This window comes from Macaca thibetana, chromosome 8, assembly GCF_024542745.1.
Source record: "Macaca thibetana thibetana isolate TM-01 chromosome 8, ASM2454274v1, whole genome shotgun sequence".
In the NCBI taxonomy this organism is placed as follows: Eukaryota; Metazoa; Chordata; class Mammalia; order Primates; family Cercopithecidae; genus Macaca; species Macaca thibetana.
The window spans coordinates 50,580,924-50,602,252 of NC_065585.1; the positions used below are offsets into that span (position 1 = coordinate 50,580,924).

General features: G+C 39.7%; 1 protein-coding gene and 1 long non-coding RNA gene across 2 annotated transcripts in view; one reads left to right on the forward strand and one right to left on the reverse strand.

The window, feature by feature from the left end:
- The window catches only part of LOC126960869 (uncharacterized), a 289,975-nt gene that overhangs the window by 231,385 nt on the left and 37,261 nt on the right, over window positions 1–21,329 (reverse strand). The window lies entirely within an intron of this gene.
- The window catches only part of VIRMA (vir like m6A methyltransferase associated), a 64,055-nt gene continuing 47,468 nt past the window's right edge, over window positions 4,743–21,329 (forward strand). Inside the window, exons 1-4 of the mRNA XM_050800472.1 lie at window positions 4,743–4,930; window positions 13,840–13,955; window positions 19,452–19,538; window positions 20,637–20,685. Of these exons, the coding sequence (XP_050656429.1) occupies window positions 4,868–4,930; window positions 13,840–13,955; window positions 19,452–19,538; window positions 20,637–20,685 (315 nt within the window). The 5' untranslated portion in view covers window positions 4,743–4,867. The remainder of the gene's footprint in view (window positions 4,931–13,839; window positions 13,956–19,451; window positions 19,539–20,636; window positions 20,686–21,329) is intronic.

The window sequence follows — 21,329 nt, forward strand, 5'->3', positions numbered from 1 at the left end:
CAGAAGTTCAAGGCTGCAGTGAACTATGATCATACCACTGAACCCCAGGCTGGGCAACAGAGCAAGATCCTGCCTCATTTAATAAATAAATAAATACCCATTTTCGAGTCTTTTAATATATACCTAGCAGTTGGACTTGGGGTTATACGGTAATTCTATGCTTAACTTTTTGAGGAACCATCACACTGCTTTCCACAGTGGCTGCACCATTTTACATTCCCACCAGCAATGTACAAGAGTTTCAATTTCTCCATGTCCTTGCTAATACTTGTTATTTAAAAAAAACTGTAACCATCCTAATGGATATGAAGTGGTATCTCACTGTTTTTTTTTTTTTTTTTTTTTTGAGACAGAGTCTCACTCTGTTGCCAAGGCTGGAGTACAGAGGTGCGATCTCGGCTCACTGCAACCTCAACTTCCCGGGTTCAAGAGATTCTCCTGCCTCAGCCTCCTGAGTAGCTGGGATTACGGGCATGCACCATCAAACCCAGCTAATTTTGTATTTTTAGTAGAGATGGAGTTTCACCATGTTGGCCAGGCTGGTCTTGAACTCCTGACCTCAAGTGATCCACCTGCCTTGGCCTCCCTAAGTGCTGGAATTACAGGTATGAGTCACCGTGCCCAGCCTCACTGTGGTTTTCATTTGCCTGTCCCTAATGACTAAAGATATTGAACATCTTTTCATGTGCTTGTTGGTCATTTGTACACCCTCTTTGGAAAATGTCTGTTCAAGACCTTTGACCATTTTAAAATTGGGGGGTTTGTCTTTTTGTTGTTGAGTTGTAAGAGTTCTTTCTATATTCTGCAGAGTAGATCCTAATTAGATATATAATTTGTAAATACTTTCATTCTGTAGGTTGTTGTCTTAGTTTGTTTGTGCTGCTATAACAGAATATCTAAGAATGATTCATTTATAACAAACAAATTTATTGGCTCACAGTTCCAGAGCCCAGAAGTCCAAGATCAAGGCACTAACATCTGGTGAGGGCCTTCTTTCTGCATCACATGGTGGAAGGCCACCACACCCAGCTAATTTTTTTGTATTTTTAGTAGAGATGGAGTTTCACTATGTGTTAGCCAGGATGGTCTCGATCTCCTGACCTCGTGATCTGCCCGCCTTGGCCTCCCAAAGTGCTGGGATTACAGGCGTGAGCCATCGCACCCAGCCTACCTCATCTATTTTTGACAAGCTAATGACCTCATTGAGACAACAGAAACCATCAGAGAGGAACTCCCTCATTTTCCACATAGTATATCCTCATCTGCATTTGTACCCATGGACTCTTTCTTCTCCTGGTTACCAGAGAGTAGGTGTTTCTTTTAGCAAAGGTTACTCTTTATTTGGCCACCAGGTACCACTTCTACCTATTAAACACTTTGCTGTCTCAGATGTCCCCTCTGTCTCTTCATCATCATGGTTACTCTCCTCATTACTTTGTTCCCATAATTCTACACACTGTTATCCCTCATGTTAAAAACACTATTTCTTGACCTGACAGGCTTCCTCCAACAAGCATCACATTTCTTTGTTCTATGCAACAAAAGTTTGTGGTATTTTTTGCAATTTTATAACTTTATTTGATGTGTTTGATGATCAGTGGTTAGTTGTCCATACTGACTGTAGATTTTTCAAAGTGGTAACATGTACATAGGTAACCAAAAGTATAGAGCTCGTTTGGTGAATCTTCATCTTCATTACGTTCCGGGACAACTGCACGTGGATACGGTATGGGACATTACTTATTCCTTCGGCCCAGACAGCTTTGTTGAGCCTGGTATCAATGTGCACATCTGGAACTCTCATATCCTTCATGGCAAATTTCTGGATCTCTTTGAGTGGAGGGGCATGCTTCTTTTTTTCTTTCTTTTTTTTGAGACGGAGTCTCGCTCTGTCGCCTAGGCTGGAGTGCAGTGGCCCGATCTCAGCTCACTGCAACCTCTGCCTCCTGGGTTCAAGCGATTCTCCTGCTTCAGCCTCCCGAGTAGCTGGGATTACAGGCCCTCAGCACTACGCCCGGCTAATTTTTGTATTTTTAGTAGAGACGGGTTTTCACCATGTTGGCCAGGCTGGTCTCGAACTCCTGACCTTCTGATCCGCCTGCCTCGGCTTCCCAAAGTGTTGGGATTATAGGCGTGAGCCACCGCGCCCGGCCGAGGGGCACGCTTCTTGAAGTCCACTCCATGGATGTGTTTGTGAATGCTGATGGTGTATTCTCGGGTCACCACCTCGTTGATGGCAGAACTGCCCTTTTTCTTCTTGCCACCCTTCTTTGCAGGAGCCATTCTGCCAGGCCCAAACTGGAAAGGAAGGCAACAAAAGTTTTTTGAAAAGTTATTTATACAACTTTTCTCTACTCCTCGGTTCTTATTTACCCGTAAAAATTCTATTTTTGCTGGGTGCGGTTGGCTCACACCTCTAATTCCAGCACTTTGGGATGTCGAGGCGGGTGGATCATGAGGTCAGGAGATTGAGACCATCCTGGCTAACACGGTGAAACCTCCTCTCTACTGAAAATACAAAAAATTAGCCAGGCATGGTGGTGGGCACTGTCTGAGGTCAGGAGTTCAAGATCAGCCTGGCTAAAATTGAAACCCCATCTCTACTAAAAATACAAAAATTAGCTGGGCATGGTAGTGCACGACTGTAGTCCCAGCTACTCAAGAGGCTGAGTCAGGAAAATTGCTTCAACCAGGGAGGCAGAGGGTGCATTGAGCACCCTCATTGCTCAGGTGGTGGGTGCACCAAAACCTCAGAAATCACCACTAAAGAACTTTTCCATGCAACCAAACACCACCTGTTCCCTCAAAACTATTGAAATAAAAATAAAAATAAAAATGTAAAAACAAAAGGGTATCAAAGCTAAGAAAATCAGACTGTAAAATGACAACAATAAAAGCACTATATAGTACATTGGTTAAGGCAGAGCTTAGGGGAAAATTCATATACATAAATACATATAGTAATAAATAAAAATATGAATAAAAATAAACATCAGTGGTAGAAATTAGAAAGAGAACAGCATATAAGCCTAAACACAGAAGAAGGGGCGGGGCAGGGTAGCTCACGCCTATAATTGCAGCACTTTGGGAGGCTGAGGCAGGAGGATTGCTTGAAACCAAGAGTTTGAGACCAGCCTGGGCAACAAAGCAAGACCCTGTTTCTAAAGAAAAAAAAAGCAAGAATCAGAAAACAGAAAAATATTAGAAACAACAAATATCAATGCAACAACAAATAATAAAAGATAAACTATAGCTAGCTAATAGAGGAAACTGGATGGCTGAGGAAGGATGTGGATAGGAGATTTACTTTAGAAACTCATTTATTATTAAATATTTCAGACATACCAGAAGGTACAAACAATAATGTAAGGCATGCTTGTGAAATGAACACTAACCTAAATAATAAAACATTACCAAGGCATGTGAAGCCTTTTTGTTCTTCTCCATTACATCTCCCTCCAGTTCACCACTACCTTGAAATTTTAGTCATTCCAATGCATGACTTTATAATTTCATGACATATGTACACTCCTAAACATTTATATTCTTTCCCACGTTAATTATATAAATGTTATTTTACATTATATATTTTTTATTTCCTTTTCTAAGAGATGGGTGTCCCCACTGGCTGCCAACTCCTGGGCTTAAGAGATTCTCCTGTCTCAGCTTCCCCGAGAAGTTGGGACCACAGGAACACGCCACCGCACCCGGCTTGCGATGAGGTGTGTTAAACTTGTTTTGTTTAGGTTTTTGTCTTTTTTGTTTTTCCTTTTTGTGAAGAACGGGGACTCGCTATATTGCCAGTTCTCCAGCTCCTGGGCTCAAGCGATCCTCCCGCCTCATCCTCCCTAAGTGCTGGGATTACAGGCGTGAGCCAACGCGCCCGCTAACCCTGTTTTTTGGGATTTTTCATGCTAGTAAATATAGTACTAGTTCATTCTTCGTACCTGCTATATACTATTATATAAATACGCCACTGTTTAGTTATTACTTCTGTCAATGGCACTTATGTTTCCTGTTCTTTTGCAACTTACGAAGTTTGCTATGAATATTCTTGTATTTGTAGATACGTGGGCGAGAATTTTCCTAGAAGAGGGGTAGGCACGTGTAATTTTACAAGCTATTTCCTAGTTGCTCTGCTAAGGGTTTGTGCCATTTAGACTACCAAACCGCCGTGTTTATCTCGTTGCTCAAAAGCTCAACACTCGACACGAGAGGCTTACTTTTCATTCTGCCTCCTGTTTTATTGTTCCTGGTACTTCACGTTATACAATTCCTCGATTTTTATTTCAATTACTCCTCACAATCAGCCTGTGGGTTAAGTACGATTTTTCACATTTTACAGATAAGAAAACAAAGAATCTCTTCATTTGTTGAGACAACAGTTTTTCTTCTATTTAAATCAATGTCTTACTTTTCAACCTCGCTCACTGTTATCTTTTTGCTCCCAGCGCTGGAAAAAGTGGGACATCCCCTTCGGTGGGTGTACGGGGTTGGTATCCAAAGTTGGCAGCTTTCCCTCCCCTTCCTCCACCCTCTCCAAAACCCCGTCTCCGCGCTTCACCACCCGGGGACAGCTGTGGCTCTGTAAAGCGGCGGAACGACAGGGTTTGAACCACTGGAGACCCCGTAGTTCCCATCTCGCTTTCCTCTGCCCCCCTCTGCGTCTGGGGGCGCCCTCCGCCGCGCTGGAAAAGGCGGGGCCGGCAACTTTGGGCAACAAGATGCGTTGGGATAGGCCGAGGTTTGCGGCGCTAGTGCTCTGGTCACCGGAAGTGCCGCTGTTTCTCCCTCTCCTGAGCCGCTGTGGCCGAGGCTGGAGCGCTGCCCCGGAAGTTCTCCCCCCTGTTCCCCGCCCGCGGCAAACATGGCGGTGGACTCGGCGATGGAGCTGCTATTTTTAGATACTTTTAAACACCCGAGCGCTGAGGTAAGGCTTGGCGACTTGATTCTGACGCTGCTTCTCGACTTGGGACCTTTACAAAAAAACCGTTGGGCGTCCTCGACTTTTCCCTCTGCAGATTACTTCTTTAATTTCTCGCTTACACACAGACACCCTCCCCCGAGCGGTGTGAGCATCGCGTCTGAGGGAGGGCTGCAGCAGCCTCTTCATTTCCTTGCTTTAACTTGGACCTTCCGTGTCTTTGGTCGAGTTGGCTTTTCTGCTTGCATGGCTTTATTTTTTGTTTTTCCTATCAGGTTTGGGCCGTGAGAAGGATCAGGGTTCTCAGGTTTACCTCAGATGGCATTTGGGAGGGGTCTTGATTTGACAGTAGTGTTTGACAGTAGTGCCGGAGTCTGAGCAGCTTACGTTGGCTTCGTGGTTTCCGAATCACGATGTTTCTAAACCCTTTCTCTTTGGCTCCTTTTCTGTCGGGAGTTATGTTCCCCAGTTGTGACACTCATTCGGTTTAGGATTACGGTGCTCTCTAATTTGGCCTGAAACTTTAATACTTGTCTCTCGGAAAGATTTCACACATTAGGAATGAGATGCATTCACGGAGAATACTTGCGAAGAGGGGAGCATTGAGAGAAGTATAGTTAAACTCATCAGCAGACATGTCTTTTGAGGGCGGGGGCGGAATGTTGTGGAGTAATATTTCTGTACAAAATTATTTGAACGCCCCTGAATGTACAATTGACCCAGCAATATGTAAATTAAACATAGCTGGTTAACTAAAGATTCCTGAAAGCAGACCAAAAATGAACTCGAATGAAGTCTACGGAGAAATTGTTCCCCCCCCCCAAAAAAAAGTGGACTTCACATTTCTCTGTCTTAATGTAAGCTTAATCAATTTACAGAACTGTTCTTTCTTTGGATATTATTTTTTTCCTTTTATTTGTGTCAAGTGTGTTCTTGTATCAAGCTTTTTGAGGATACATATAATTTCTTTTCTTCTCAGTTGTATCTCCAGTGCCTCTGTTAGCAAAACGTAGGTGCTCAATAAATATTTGAATGGAAAATGTTTAAAATGTTCTTTCTTTTGCAAGATAGTAATGATAGTGGGTAGTGGTTGTATCATAATGCTTTACCTGGCAAAATAGAAAGTTGACAGCTGTGATCTAATTTAACGAATGGTTTATAGGTTTATAAAAGTCAAAATTTGGAGAACTTCGAGTTAGCATTTCTTACTGACAATAAATTTATGGTCTCACATTTCATGTGGGTCAGTGTCAGTTAGCACTGTTTGTTCAATGACTATATCTCTCTGACATTCCAGCCAAGATTTAGAAAACCCTCAATGGAGACAGTAGTTGGATCAGATCAAACTTATCATGTGTATAGAAATAGAGGACAGTTAAATTTGAAGGAGCCTGGCGCAGTGGCTCATGCCTGTAATCTCAGCGTTTTGGGAGGCGGAAGCAGAAGGATTGTTTGAGTCCAGGAGTTTGAGATCACCCTGGGCAACATAGTGGAATCCCCGTCTCTACAAAAGAAAATTAACTAGCTGTGGTGGCTTGATGCTGTTGCCCCAACTACTCAGAAGGCTGAAGTGGAAGGATCACTTGAGCCTGGGAGGTCGAGGCTGCCGTGAGCTAAGATCACACCACTGTGCTCCAGCCGGAGCAACAGAGTGAGACCCTGTTTCGAAAGAAAGAAAGAGAAAGAGAAAGAGAAAGAGAAAAAAAAGAGAAAGAGGCATATGATGAATTAGTTTAGTACTATTCTAGTTTAGGAAAATTGGCCTTCATTAGTTTATCATATATTTAATCTATTCTTTTATTCATTCTTAGGTAAACATTGAGTACCTTGAGCGCATAGGGCAGATGGTAAATGCCTTCTTCTGGGGTGATTGGGGAAGGCTTAGTAGAGATCACATTTGAATCAAGTCTTGAAGGAGGAAGTAGGGGTTTGTGGGTGATATGAAATATTGAAATGTTTGTTTTCAAGAAGTTATAACCCAGTGTTGGAGATTAGATCCACAAAATTGTGATTTGAGTTAGAATGTGATGATTGCATAAAGAAACACAGTGTGAATTCATTGGGGTTTATCATCTTTGTTTACAAAATGCCCATCAGTAGCTGACATATTAGAACTAGCTGTCTTTGTGGGTATAAATAAAGGATACATGATTTCAGAGGAGGCAGAGATAACTTTTCATTTGAGAGTATCAGGAAAGACTTCATCAAGGTGTTTGGCTTATGAACTTGGTCTTTGGTGAAAGGGGCAATATTTCATGGTTGTAGTTAGGAAAGGAGGGCATTCTACTGGAGTAGTCAGTCATCTGTTAGGATATGCTTGAAGTAGGAGTGTGAAGTGGCACCCAAGGCAGTTCAGAGACAGATCATGGAGCTCCTTGAATGCTCAACAAAAAATTACGGACTTTAGGCCAGGCGCGGTGGCTCAAGCTTGTAATCCTAGCACTTTGGGAGGCTGAGGCGGGTGGATTGCCTGACGTCAGGAGTTTGAGACCAGCCTGGGTAACACGGTGATACCCGTCTCTACTAAAATACAAAAAATTAGCCGGGCATGGCGGTGTGCGTCTGTAGCCCCAGCTACTCAGGAGGCTGAGGCAGGAGAATTGCTAGAACCCGGGAGATGGAGGTTGCTGTGAGCCAAGATCGCGCCACTGCACTCCAGCCTGCACGACAGAGCAAGACTCTGTCTCTTAAAAAAAAAAAAAAAAAAAACGGACTTTTTTTTGTAGGAAATGGGTAGTTTTTGAGCAGGCAAATCATACAATTAGTAAGATACATTGGGTAGATTACTTGATCAATAATGCTTAAAATGGTTCAGAGAAAATAGACGTAAGGTGACAAAATCAGGGAGAAAAAGTGAGATGTTATGAAAACCTGAGTTAGCCAATGGGCAGCAATCATTGTTTAACATTTATTGAATGCCTAATTTGTGCCAGACACAGTGGGCTTTGATAACTTAAGTAAATCATCTCTGGTCCTTCCATCAGTTTTTCTTCTTTTTTTTTTTTTTTGAGACTAGGTCTTGCTCTGTCACCCAAACTGGAGTGCAGTGCTGCGATCACGGCTTACTGCAATTTCTGCCACCGGGGCTCAATCGATCCTTCCATCTCTGCCTCCCGAGTAGCTGGGACTACAGTTGTGCACCAACACGCCTGGCTAATTTTTTAGTTTTTTTTGTGGAGGTGGTGTTTTGCCATGTTGCCCAGGCTGGTCTTGAATTCCTGAGCTCAAGCGATTCTCCCACCTCAGCCTCCCAAAGTGCAAAGATTACAGGCGTGAGCCACTGCGGGGCCCACGCTGAGTTTTCAAAGGTAGTCATCTATATTTTGTAGATAAGGAAACTGAGCTTGAGAGATTAGGTGACTTTACTAAAATAACATAGCTAGATTAAGATCCACCATCACACATTTTTCTGGCTCTAAATCAGTGCTATGCTATGTCCCAGTGGAACTACATAGGAGAGGATTTATACATCTTTTGGATATATACAGATTTTGAGTATAGAATTGACAGGATGGCAACTGATTGTGTGAAGGAGATAGGGTAGTTAAAAATGGTAGAATTCTAGTTTTAGAGACAGGAGAACTAGTGGGACTAATGATGGTAAGAGTGTGGAAGTGAGTTTGATGGGAATGGGATAATTAGCCAGATTACTTTGCCCCATAGGAAGCTGAGAATCTGTTTAACAATTATTTATGAAAAACACTTTTGGAGGTGAGGGTATGGCTTTAGGAGGGGCAATACAAGTCAGAACAAAACCCATTGCCCTTGATTTCAAAGGAATTTGTAATACGGTAGAGAAGAGACATTTATTAGTTTCACACAGGGAGTCCTTATTGCCAGCTACCATTAACAGCTCTTTTTTTGGTATTGTACTTATTTTACCAATAATTTCCTCTTCCCCACGTAAAGAACTGATACACATTTATAAGGCCAATCTACTGAGTTCAGAAGACAAGCAGTTAAACTTATTAAAAGACAATTTCATTGTGAGGGAATAGTGTTCCTGTGAATGAAAAAACACTTAACATTACAAATCAAGAATGCAAGATAAGCCAGGTGTCGTGACATGTGTGCCTGTAGCCCCAGCCTGAGAGGCTGAAGTGGGAGGATCGCTTGAGCCCAGGAGTTGGAGGACAGCCTGGGCAACATAGCAAACGCGGTGGCTCATGCCTGTAATCCCAGCAATTTGGGAGGCCGAGGTGGGTGGATTACAAGGTCAGGAGATCGAGACCATCCTGGCTAACCTGGTGAATTCCTGTCTCTACTAAAAATACAAAAAAATTGGCTGGGTGTGGTGGCATGCCCCTGTAGTCCTAGCTCCTTGGGAGGCTGAGGCAGGAGAATGGCGTGAACCTGGGAGATGGGGCTTGCAGTGAGCCTAGATTGCGCCACTGCACTCCAGCCTGGGCGACAGGGCGAGACTGTGTCTCAAAAATAAAGTAAAATAAAATAAAAAAGCAAAATATCTCTCCAATGTTAGCATATACAATATTAGAAAAAATTGTTTAAGTTAAAATCAGATTTAAGCAAGATTATTTGATAAACAAGTATATGAGTGGAAAGCTATTGTATTTGTATATTCCTGTTGATAAATGAATTAATTTCCTTTCTGTATGTCTCCCTATTGTAATCAGCTTTTTCTTTGTATTTTGTAGCTGTAATTCACAACTGTCTTTATATTAACGTTTTTCCAAATCCTCTAGTGATTATTATACTTAAATGTATACACCCATTGCCCACGTTAATATTACAATACTGTAATACTGTTTTGTGGTTTCTTTTTTCACCTAACAATGTGTTGTACGTCTTTGTGAATCAAGAAGTAGTATACTTATATAATATTTTTAAAGTAAGCTTATTTTTAAAAATTTTCTCTTTTTTTTTTTTGACTAGGTAATACATGTATGAGGTACAAATACAAAAGGTACAAAAGGGTATATGGTAAAAAGTAAGTCTCTCTCCTCACTGTCCCCTAACCATCTTGTTTCTCTCCTTAGATATTCTATATAATATTCTTTTTAATTGGCTGTGTAATATTCTTTAAGTGGTAATGCTATATATATTTTTTGAAACAGGGTCTTGCTGTGTTGCCCAGGTTGGAGTGCAGTGGTGTGCTTATGGCTTACTACAACTTCTTCCTGGGCTTAAGTGATCCTCCTGCCTCAGCCTCCTGATTAGCTAGGACTATAGGTGCACACCACCATGCCCGTCTAGTTTTTAAAGTTTTTTTTTTTGTGGAGATGGGGTGTTACTGTGTTGCCAGGCTGGTCTTGTACTCTTGGCCTCAGGTGATCCTCCTGTCTTGGCCTTCCAAAGTGCTAGGATGTTAATGCTACTATTTATATATATTCTCATACATTTGATAATGAGAATGAGAATATATATATATATATATATTCTCATATATTTAGGTTTCTGACTTTACAGTGGTGTATAATATTCTTGAAGCTAAATTGTTTTATACATTTTTAGTTAATTTTTAAATATTACCTTCAAGTGTGGAAGTGCTGGGTTAAAATAGAGTCCTAGGAGAGTAGGTCAATATTAGAAAGTCCTGTATTTTAGAGGTCATTTAAAAATGACTGTAGGAAACCAATTAGGAACTCATCTGCAGAAATGGAAAAGGAAGTGGTAGCAGTAGATGTGATAGCTAAAGGAGAGGGTAGAAAGAGAAGATAATTGCAGGGATAGAAGAATAAGGAAGGGAAACAGTTATGCTGTGACCTTTAAACATGCAGGTAAATGACTCCTTCCAAAGATAATTGTGGCTCAGAGTTGTGGAATCTGACCAGTCTTCATATTCCTGTTACATTCCTGATCATGAACCTTCCATGATTTCCCATTGTCAACCTGTTTTCCTAGGCTTTGTTTTTATTTCTCTGAAAACACAATTCAATAACCATTAATCAAGTGCCTATTAAAAATTCATTTATTAAATGAATATGCTAGGCACTATGAATATGCAGTAAACTAAGACATAGGTCTGTCTTCTTTAAACACATAGTCTAATGGGAGAGATAAGAGGCAGTTACAATTCAGCTAGATAAAGGACTTTAGGCACTAGGAGGAGAGGCACCTATCTAGATTTGATCTGGCTCAGCTTTCAAGAGAAAGTTTACTTGTACAAGGAGTTGGGGCAGAGGGATGTGATGGATTTCGAGCAGAGAGAACATCATGAGTGAGGGCATGAAAATGATAAAAAGCATGATAGGCTAGGGATGTAAGTTTGGAGTGATAAAGAAGCCAGTCTTGTTTTAAGACCTAGGAATTTTGCTTGGCGGCAGTAAGGATCAGGGGAGTGGTACATGTATAGTTTAGAAAGACCATACTTCAATAGGAGAATGGGTTGATGGGAGACAAGAAAGAAGCACAGGATGCAAAGTCATAAGAATGATATACTAGACTTTGGGGACTCGGAGAGGGAAGGTTGGGATGGGGGTGAGGGATAAAGACTACATATTGGGTACAGTGCACACTGCTTGGGAGACAGGTACACTAAAATCTCAGAAATCACCATTAAAGAACTTATCCATGTAAACAACCACCTGTATCCTAAAAACTATTGAAATAAAAATTTAAGAAACAAAACTTAAAAAAGAAGCACAAAATCAGTTAGGTTCCTATTGCTGTAATTCATATTGGAGTGGTGTAGTATATGGAACTAAAGGAGTGACAGCCAGAATGGAGGAGAGCTTTAATCAATAGGATTTGGTGTTTGAATAGATAGATGATATAGATGAGAGAGGATGAGAAGTCCAGGATGATAATGTCTTGGGCAATATGTGGATGGTGATGCCATCACTGATGTAGGAGAAATTCAGTTTGGATTTGTTGAGTTTAGTGCACGAGGGACATTGAAGTGGAGAGGCCGAGTGGGCAGTTGGATATAGTAGCCTGGGGCTCAGGATAGAGGTCCTAGTTGGAGATACAGGTTTGGAATTGTCTTCTGACTGTGGATGAAAATCTTGGTTTTGTAATTCTGTTGGTTGTCCTTAGCTACTCTTCTCTGCTTTCCTCCCCTATTTTGCTATTCTGCCCTCTAGCTATGATGAACTATATTTGCAATTTCTTTCTTTTTTTTTTTTTTTTTTTTTTTTTTTTTTTTTTTGACAGAATCTCGCTTTGTTGCTTAGGATGGGGTGCAGTGGTGCTATCACGACTCACTGCAGCCTCAACCTCCTGGGCATAAGTGATCCTCCCACCTCAGTCTCCTGAGTAGCTGGGACTACAGGCATGTGCTACCATGCCCAACTGATTTTTAAACTTTTTATAGACACAGCATCTTCCTATATTGCCCAGACTAATCTTCTCGAACCCTGCCCTCAAGTGATCCTCCTGCCCCAACCTCCAAAGTGTTGGGATTAAAGGTGTGAGCCATGGCTCCTGGCCTGCACTTTTGTGAACCTTCCAAGTTCTTATTTGCATTCCTTTTGTGCATGCCTTCTCCTTGTTTGCCTACAACCTGGGCTGGGGACCTAAATACCCCTCTGAATTTTCATAGCGTCCTTTGTGAGTCTGTATCATGGCAATTCACTTGTCTACCACAATAGATTGTCTGTTCGATAATGGCAGAGATTGTGTCTTGTCTTTGTAGCCTCAGAACTAGCATACTTTGGAACATAGTCGACATTTAATACATATTTAGAAATAAATATTTAATAGAACTGGTAGCAACAAATACAGAAACTCTTTTATATACAAATAAAATAGATTTTGAATGGCTATTTGTAAATCCTTAAATTCATTGTTGTTAAGCATGATATTTTTTATGGAGAGACTCAGTCTTTCTAGATGCAAATAATGTGAGCCATTCTTCTCATGATGAACTTTGACCACTAGGTAATGACAGTTGACTGAAGTACTAGGAAAAGTTGACATAAAATTGTCCAAAAACAATGCGAAAACTCTCTTTTTAATTATTGAAAATAAGAATTATATTTGCCTAATCCTGTGTCAAATGATAGAGGTAAGTGTATACTAGATATAATTTATGCTGTTTCTTTTTTTGTTTGTTTTTCTTTTTTCCCCAGAGATGGAGTCTTACTTTGTCACCCAGGCTGGAGTGCAGTGAGGCAATCATATCATAACTCAACTGTAGCCTCAAACTCCTGGGCTCAAGTGATCCTCCTACCTCAACCTCCTGAGTAGTTAGGGCTACAGGCATGCACCTCTACTTCTATTTTTTTTTTTATAATAGACTCTTAGTTTGTGATTTATTTTTTTAAATTTTAGGAGGGGTTTATTTCAACTATTCAGTACCTAAATGCTTTCCCTGATCCCTTGATATTGGTTGGTATATAAGTTTAACAAAGTAAGCTGATCTATGTACAGATTTACAGTTTCTTATCTATAATTCAGAAACTCAAAAATGGCAAAAAAAAACCTCCACCAAAAACAAAAAAACCCTGCCCTGAATTCATTTGGCCATGCAGTCTAATCTGAACTGATATGGTGCTTGTTATAATCTTTATTTAGTGTGAATGTTGATACGTGTGGCTGCAGAAATATTGGTGTTTTGATTACAGGGTGCTGCTGCAGAAGCCACTGGGGGGTCTAAAGTAATATGCAGTATTTGGATTATATTATCTTTCTAGAAATCTAAAAGTCAGGATTCTAAAAGGCATTTGGCTCCAGAGATTTCAGATAAGAGACTCTGGGTCTGTGTTAGTCTAAGCAAAACATCAGCAGGGAGGTAAATGCATGGCAGAAAATGTTATGCAAATCGAGAAACTTAAGTAGGTACATCTTACCAGCTATTTATACAACACTGTAAATAATATAATATATTTAATGATATTTAATGATATGGAATATTAAGGTTATATGTGACATTGTGAATGAATAAAATTTGAATAGAGAAACTGTTTTACAGAATGTTCCGCACCCTTCCCCCTCCGGCCTTTTTTTTGTTACAGCAAAGTTCTCATATAGATGTGGTTCGTTTTCCATGTGTGGTTTATATCAATGAAGTCCGAGTCATACCCCCAGGAGTAAGAGCCCATAGCAGTCTGCCAGACAATAGAGCATATGGGTAAGTCAACTCTCTTTTTAAAAGTATTTTTTGGTAAAAGATTTCTTAGAAACATATTCTTAAATGCAAAAATGTAAGGGAATATTTTACAAGTAATAAAATCCTGAAACTATTCAGTTATGGTTATGCTGCATTGTAATTAGGTCTATATTTTCTGTATAATGCATATATCATCTTAAACCTGAAAACAGTAATTATTTGACCTGTGTACTAGGTAAGATTTTTCTTTATTCATTTTTTTTTAACTGATGGTGTTAGGTTTACATTTTCTAAAATATTCTGGGATGGTATAACCAGGTAGGTGAAGTATTTTTAACCTGATTTTTCTCTTGAAAATAAGTGGGAATTAGTTGAAATATTTACAAGTGTATTTTACTATTATTACCGTTATTGCTACCTTTTTTTTTTTTGAGATGGAGTTTTGCTCTTGTTGTCCCGTCTGAAATGCAATGGCGTGATCTTGGCTGACTGCACCCTCTGCCTCCCGGGTTCAAACGAGTCTCCTGCCTCAGCCTCCTGAGTAGCTGGGATTACCCCGCTACCATACCTGGCTAATTTTTTGTATTTTTAGTAGAGATGGGGTTTCACAATATTGGTCAGACTGGTCTGACCTAGCACTTTGGGACTGGTAATCCCAGCACTTTGGGAGGCCGAGGCGGGAGGATCACCTGAGGTCGGGAATTCGAAACTAGCCTGGCTAACATGGAGAAACCCTGTCTCTACTAAAAATACAAAATTAGCCAGACATGGTGGTGCATGCCTGTAATTCCAGCTACTCGGGAGGCTGAGGCAGGAGAATTGCTTGAATGTGGGAGGTGTAGGTTGTGGTGAACTCAGATTGTGTCATTATACTCCAGCCTGGGCAACAGGATGAAACTGTGTCTCAAAAAAAAAAAGAGTTAAACTAGCTACTTTGTGATGCGTGTTATGGGACAGATTCAAAGTTAAGGGCTTGTTTCTTCATAATTGTGGAAAATAGTTCATTGTTTGTAGAAATAGGTATAAAGTCTTCATAGGCGCCATTCAAAAATTAAAAGATACACAACAAGAAAAATCTTTAATGTTTATAGTGGAGGATCATTATAATTGACTCATATATTTTTTTCCATGTTTAAGAAAATTGACTCATGTTTTCCTATATGTTTCTTCCTGATTTTCCTATAAAGGGAGCTTTGTGTAGAATGAGAAAGATTGGATAATGATAGTATATCCAACAGTCTTCTCTAATTGTACTGCTTTTGGCCAAAGAAAGTTTGTCATTTATTGCTCCATAACAAAGTATAGCAAATTTAGCAGCTTAAAACTTCACATTTATTATCTCACATTGTTTCTGAGGGTCAGGATTCTGGGAGTTGCTTAGCTGGCTCAGGTTCTTTTGTGAAATTGTAGTCAAGATATAGACTGGGGCTGAAGAATTTGCTTGGTAGCTCACTCACGGGGCTGCTGGCAGGAGGCTTCACTTCTTTGCCAGGAGATCCTCTCCATGGGCTTGTTCATGTCATGACGCGGCTTCTTCCAGAGTGAGTGATCTAAGAGTGAGAGAGCATGCCCAAGAAAGAAACCACAGGCAGTGTGTTTTATAACTTAACATCAGAAGGTGACGTATTATCATCTTTACCATATTCTGTAGGTTACATATTCTGCTGCTACAGTGTGGGAGGGGCCTACATAGGGTGTACACCCTACCACATAGGGTGTGAATACCAGGAAGCAAGTGTCATTGGGGCCATCTTAGAGGCTGGCTACCATAGCAGACAAGTTGGATTTCAGCAATTAGCTGCCATTGGTAGGATTATTTGTTTCATTTTCTGTTATCCTAATCCTCTTCCTTTTTCTTAGCTGGAGATGTGTGGCTTTTCATGTTGTAATAACTCTAAACATAAAGTATCAGAAATAAATTTATACATGAATAGTATGCTATGGAACAGTAAAATAAAGTATTAATGCAATAAAACAAATGTAAGAGTGAGGCCCGGGCATGGTGGATTATGCCTGTAATCCTAGCACTATGGGAGGCTGAGGCAGGTAGATCATTTGATGTCACTAGTTTGAGACCAGCCTAGTCAACATGGTGAAACCATGTCTCTATTAAAAACACAAAAATTAGCCAGCTATGGTGGTGCGCACCTGTAATCCCAGCTACTCAGGAGGCTGAGATAGGAGAATCGTCAGAACCTGGGGGGTGGAGGTTGCAGTGATCTGAGATCGCAACACTGCACTCCAGTCTGGGCAACAGAGCAAGACTCCATCTTAAAAAAAAGAAAGAAAAAAGAGCCAGGAAGACCAGAATCTGAAAGTTGAAAGCAGTGTTAGAGATCAAGTAATGTTTGTGGGCATACTTTATAATAGTGTTTTTTCTCATTATAAAATTTAGAAATGCTTAGATAAAATTAAAATCCCTTTAATCTCTTTATTCTGGTAGGGTGGGTGGCTCAGGCCGCTAATCCCAGCACTTTGGGAGGCCGAGGCAGGAGGAACACTTGAGACCAAGAGTTTGGAGACCCCATCTCTACAAAAAATTTAAAAATTAGTTGGGCGTGGTGGCTCATGTCTGTAGTCCTCACTACTTGGGAGGCTGAGGTGGGAGGATTGCTTGAACCCAGGAGTTCAAAGTTGCAGTGAGCTGTGATTGTGCCATTGCCCTCCAGCTTGGGTGACAAAGCAAGACTGTGTTTCAAAAAAAAAAAAAGTAATAATAATAATTTTAATTCCTCTGTTCCAAGAGTATCTTAACATTTGATGTATATTTTTAATGTGTGTTTGTGTGTGTGTGTGTGTGTTCATACATATATATATGTATGCTTGTATATCTATTTTATTATTACTTTTTGCAAATATGATACCTTACATGAGGTTAGGTTTTTTAGAGTCGCCGAGTTGTAAGATGACTGTTTAGTGCAGTCAGATTTCCTTTGATTCTTTAAATCGTTTTTCAGTGACCAGGACCTGAGCCTTTGGGGTCTCAAAAGTAAAGAAAGAGTTTGTATTTTAGCTCTTTTTCCTTTTCTGGAGATACTGAAGTCCAGGGTCTAGTTTAAAGAAGGGCCAAGAGGGATCAGGTGCAGTGGCTCATGCCTGTAATCCCAGCACTTTGGGAGGGTGAGATGGGTGGATCAGCCGAGGTCAGGAGTTCGAGACCAACCTGGGCAACATGGTAAAACCCCATCTCTATTAAAAATACAAAAATCAGCCGGGCCTGAAGGCACGTGTCTGTAGTCTCAGCTACTTGGGTTGCTGAGGTAGGAGGAGCGCTTGAACCTGAGAGGCGGAGGTTGTGGTGAGCCGAGATCGCACCACTGCACCCCAGCCTAGGTGACAAGAGCAAGAATCCTCTCAAAAAAAAAAAAGAAAGAAAAGAAAAAGTAGTAAAGAAGGATAAGAGGAAGAGACTAGAGTTGTTGGGCGCTTGTGATTGAATTTGGGTAAGGCAAATGTATGTTGTTATTTTGCTGTTACTTTTTAGTGTTTTATGTATTCCTTTATTTCATTTATAAGATATCAGGAGTACTTTTACATCATTAAATATTATTTGATTTTATGATTTCTAATAGCTACATAGTCTAATGAATGACTATACTATAAATATATTTGATTAGTCTCCTATGTGGGGATCATTAGATGGTTTTTAGTTTTCAAATTACAAGTAATAGTATGATGAATATCCTCTTGAAAAAATCTGTTCAAATATCAAGGTTTTCTGTAGAAACGCTTTCTAGAAAAAAGTACATCAAGTGGTGTGTCTTTGTCCATTTTGTGTTACTTTAACAGACTACCACAGACTGGATAATTTATAAAGAAATTTTTATCTCAAAGTTCTGGAGACTGGGAAGGCCAGTATCAAGGTGCCAGCAATCTGGCAAGAACGTTCTTGCAGCTTCATCTCATGGTGGAAGGCAAGAGCCAGAGAGCCCAAGAGAGCAAAAGGGAGCAGAACTTGTTTTGTTAACAAGCATACTGTCACAGTAACTAATCCACTCCCCAGATAACAGCATTCATTCATTCATGAGGGCAGAGTCCTCATGACCTAGTTGCCTCTTGTTAGGCTTGCCTCCCAACACTGTTGCATTGGGGATTAAATTTCCAGTACGTGAAATTTGTGGGATACTTTCAAATAGTAGCTTGATGTGAACATTTTCTTAGTCTACTGAATTTTATTGCCACGTTGCTTTTCAGAACGATTATGCCTGTTTGTGCTTCTACCAGAAGTGCATACAGGAAACTCTTTGATAGTACTCTAGACATTATAGTTACTAACATTTGGATTTTTATATAAGTGAACAAGAATAAAGCATATGGTTTTCAAAGTCAAGATTTTAGTTGAATTTGAGGAATTTCAACCAAGGGTGCTATGGTATAATATCTTTTACATAAAGGGTAGCAAGATTTTAGTCTAATGCAAATTAAATAAGCTCTGATATTAACCAAATCTATTTTTAGAAACCCTGAAATATTTTTGTAAATTGCTGCTGTACAAATATCAATTGGCTTTAAGTCACAACTTAGGGCTCTGATGCTAACATTACTATTATAGTCTTGTATTAATGTGGATTAAGTTGAAATTGTAATTATACAACTGGAAGTTAGCTAATCCCTGATTCTTTTGTTAATGAAAGGTCACAGGCATGGTGCAGCAGCTTATGCCTGAATCCCAGCACTTTGGGAGGCTGACGTGGGAGGATCACTTGAGTTTAGGAGCTTGATTCGAGACCAGCCTGGGCAACATAGTAATACCTTGTCTCTACTTAAAAAAAAAAAAAAATTAGACCAGTGTAGTGGCATATACCTGTAGTCCCAGCTACTTGGGAGGCTGAAGCAGGAGGATTGTTTGAGTCTGGGAGCTGGAGGTTACAGTGAGCTATAGTCACACCACTGCACTCCAGCCTGGCAAGAAAGCAAGACTGTCTCTAAAAGGAAGGGGAGGCCAGACACAGTGGCTCACGCCTATAATCCCAGCACTTTGGGAGGCCGAGGCGGGTGAGTCACGTCAGGTCAGGAGTTTGAGACCAGCCTGGCTAACATGGCGAAACCCCATCTCTACTAAAAGTACAAAAAAATCAGCTGGGCATGGTGGTGCGTGCCTGTAATCCCAGCTGCTCAGGAAGCTGAGGCAGGAGAATTGCTTGAACCCAAGAGCAGAGGTTGCCATGAGCCGAGATCGTGAAATCGTGCCTGCCATTGCACTGCAGCTTGGGTAACAAGAGCGAAACACTGTAACTCCGTCTCAAAAAAAAATAGGAATAGTGATAGCATGCAAAATATACTTGATTAAAATTTGATATTCAATAATACTTAAAAGGAGCTGTTGGCTACTTGAGATTGGATGTAAATAAAATTACATACAACATCGTAGTTAACTATATTTTTGTTATTTAAATCTTAGGAATATCATATTCTAATTCTAGAATTGCTCTTAACTTTGTACTTACTGTGTTATTTGTTTTAATTTAGGAAGTATTTGTTACAAAGGCTGATGTTTCAACTTTGTTTCATTCACAGAGAGACATCTCCGCATACATTTCAATTAGACTTATTCTTCAACAATGTAAGCAAACCAAGTGCCCCTGTTTTCGATAGGTTGGGAAGGTATGTACCTGCTAGATAATTTCACCAGAACTCATGAGTTAGTAAGCAACACCTTTTAATTGATTCTTTAGATAGAAGAAAAGGATATATCTGCTGGTAGACCCAAGAACACAGGGTTTAATTGTGTCAAGGCTGTAGTAAAGAAATGTCGAACTCCTAAGGAGATGTTGAGTTTATAAAGTAAAAATTTAAATGTGTGAAACAGACATTGTTTGTTAACTTGTTACTCATGCATGCCTTTCTTATATACATGATACTTTCACACATGATAGTAACCTTCTAATTTGGAAAATATTTTTGATTCTAATATAGACACATTGAGAACTAATATTTTATATGTGTCTTTCACATCACACTACTGTGCAATTTACAATTCCATAGCCACATTTTGTAAAATGAAACTTTTGTAAGTAGATAACCCCTTTTTTGATTATTTAGTACATGCTACGTAGTTTTTTTTCAGGTTAGGTATTATTAAACCTGTTGTTATGATGACTGCAAACAAATGGGTTTAGTTAGAACTCATAAAATAAAAAAAAATTAAAGGCAGCTTAAAAATGAGAAAATGTCTATTCCTGTCAGGAATTAACAGTTTCTTAGACATCACTCATTCTGTTATTGATCCTTCTCATTTATTATTAAATTATGTTAATAATTTAACTCTTTTTTTAAGTGAAGGGAAACCTTAGATAATTTGAAGCAGGTAATTTTTAGTATTTGGAGGTGTTTTTATGTCAGTACCTACTTAATAAAAACAGGTGCTTTTCTTAAATTTTGGTTGTAGTCTACATTTTTGTATGACTGTAATGCAAAGTGGTTCTTTACTCTGGCTGTACATTAGAATTACCTGGTGTGCTTTTAAAAATTTACTGATGTCCATACTAACCCCAAAGCAATTAATTCAGAATCTGGGATTGATTTATTTTTTTCTTTATCACATTTTGGGGGGCAGTACATTAAACTCAAACTTTGGTTTATTGAATCAAAACAAAAATCTAGCATTTGATTATATTAAAATATTTGAATCTAGAAAGACATCTTCGTGAACTGTGATGTTCAGTGTTTGAGCTTACATATTTATTTCTACTCTCTTGACAGCCTGGAATATGATGAGAATACTTCCATCATCTTTAGACCTAACTCAAAGGTAATTATGGAAGTCAGTTTTCAACTTGTCATTACTATTTGCTCTCAACTCCATTTAAAGTTTTTGATCCATATAAATCAGTGTTGCAGAATGTCATCTCTTATCTGATTCTTCTAGCATCTAGACACTATTTTATAATGCAGTAAAGACGTCGTAATGTTTTTTACCTATAAAGCTCTTTCTTCCTCTTTCGAGTCAAGAAGAGGCCAGCATTTGTGCTTTACCATCTTTCATTTAGATAGGCAAGTTCAGAAGATGACAGGCAGGCAAATTGTTATTAGACACTACTGTGCCTTAATTAAAGTTTCTTTTAAAAGTACGTATTTCATATTTTTCCTTTCCTATAAAATGTATGCCTTTTTTCTTGATATGCCAGATGCCATGCTGGAAGCATTTAGTGGCAGATTTGGAATGCAAACATAATTATGACCTGGTATGGTGCTACTCAGCTTGCTGTTTGGTTTTGGGGGGGATGGGTATTAAATCATTTGTATCCTGTTTAGACTGCAAATTGTCTTTGTTATCTGTTTATCTTCCTTCCAGTGGGATTTCTGTTCAGTCTGTCAATCCTTGGCTAGTCTTCGAACCCTTCTTCTGGTCCACAGTTTCCCTGTATAGTCTAACAAAGAAATATTAATTTCTTT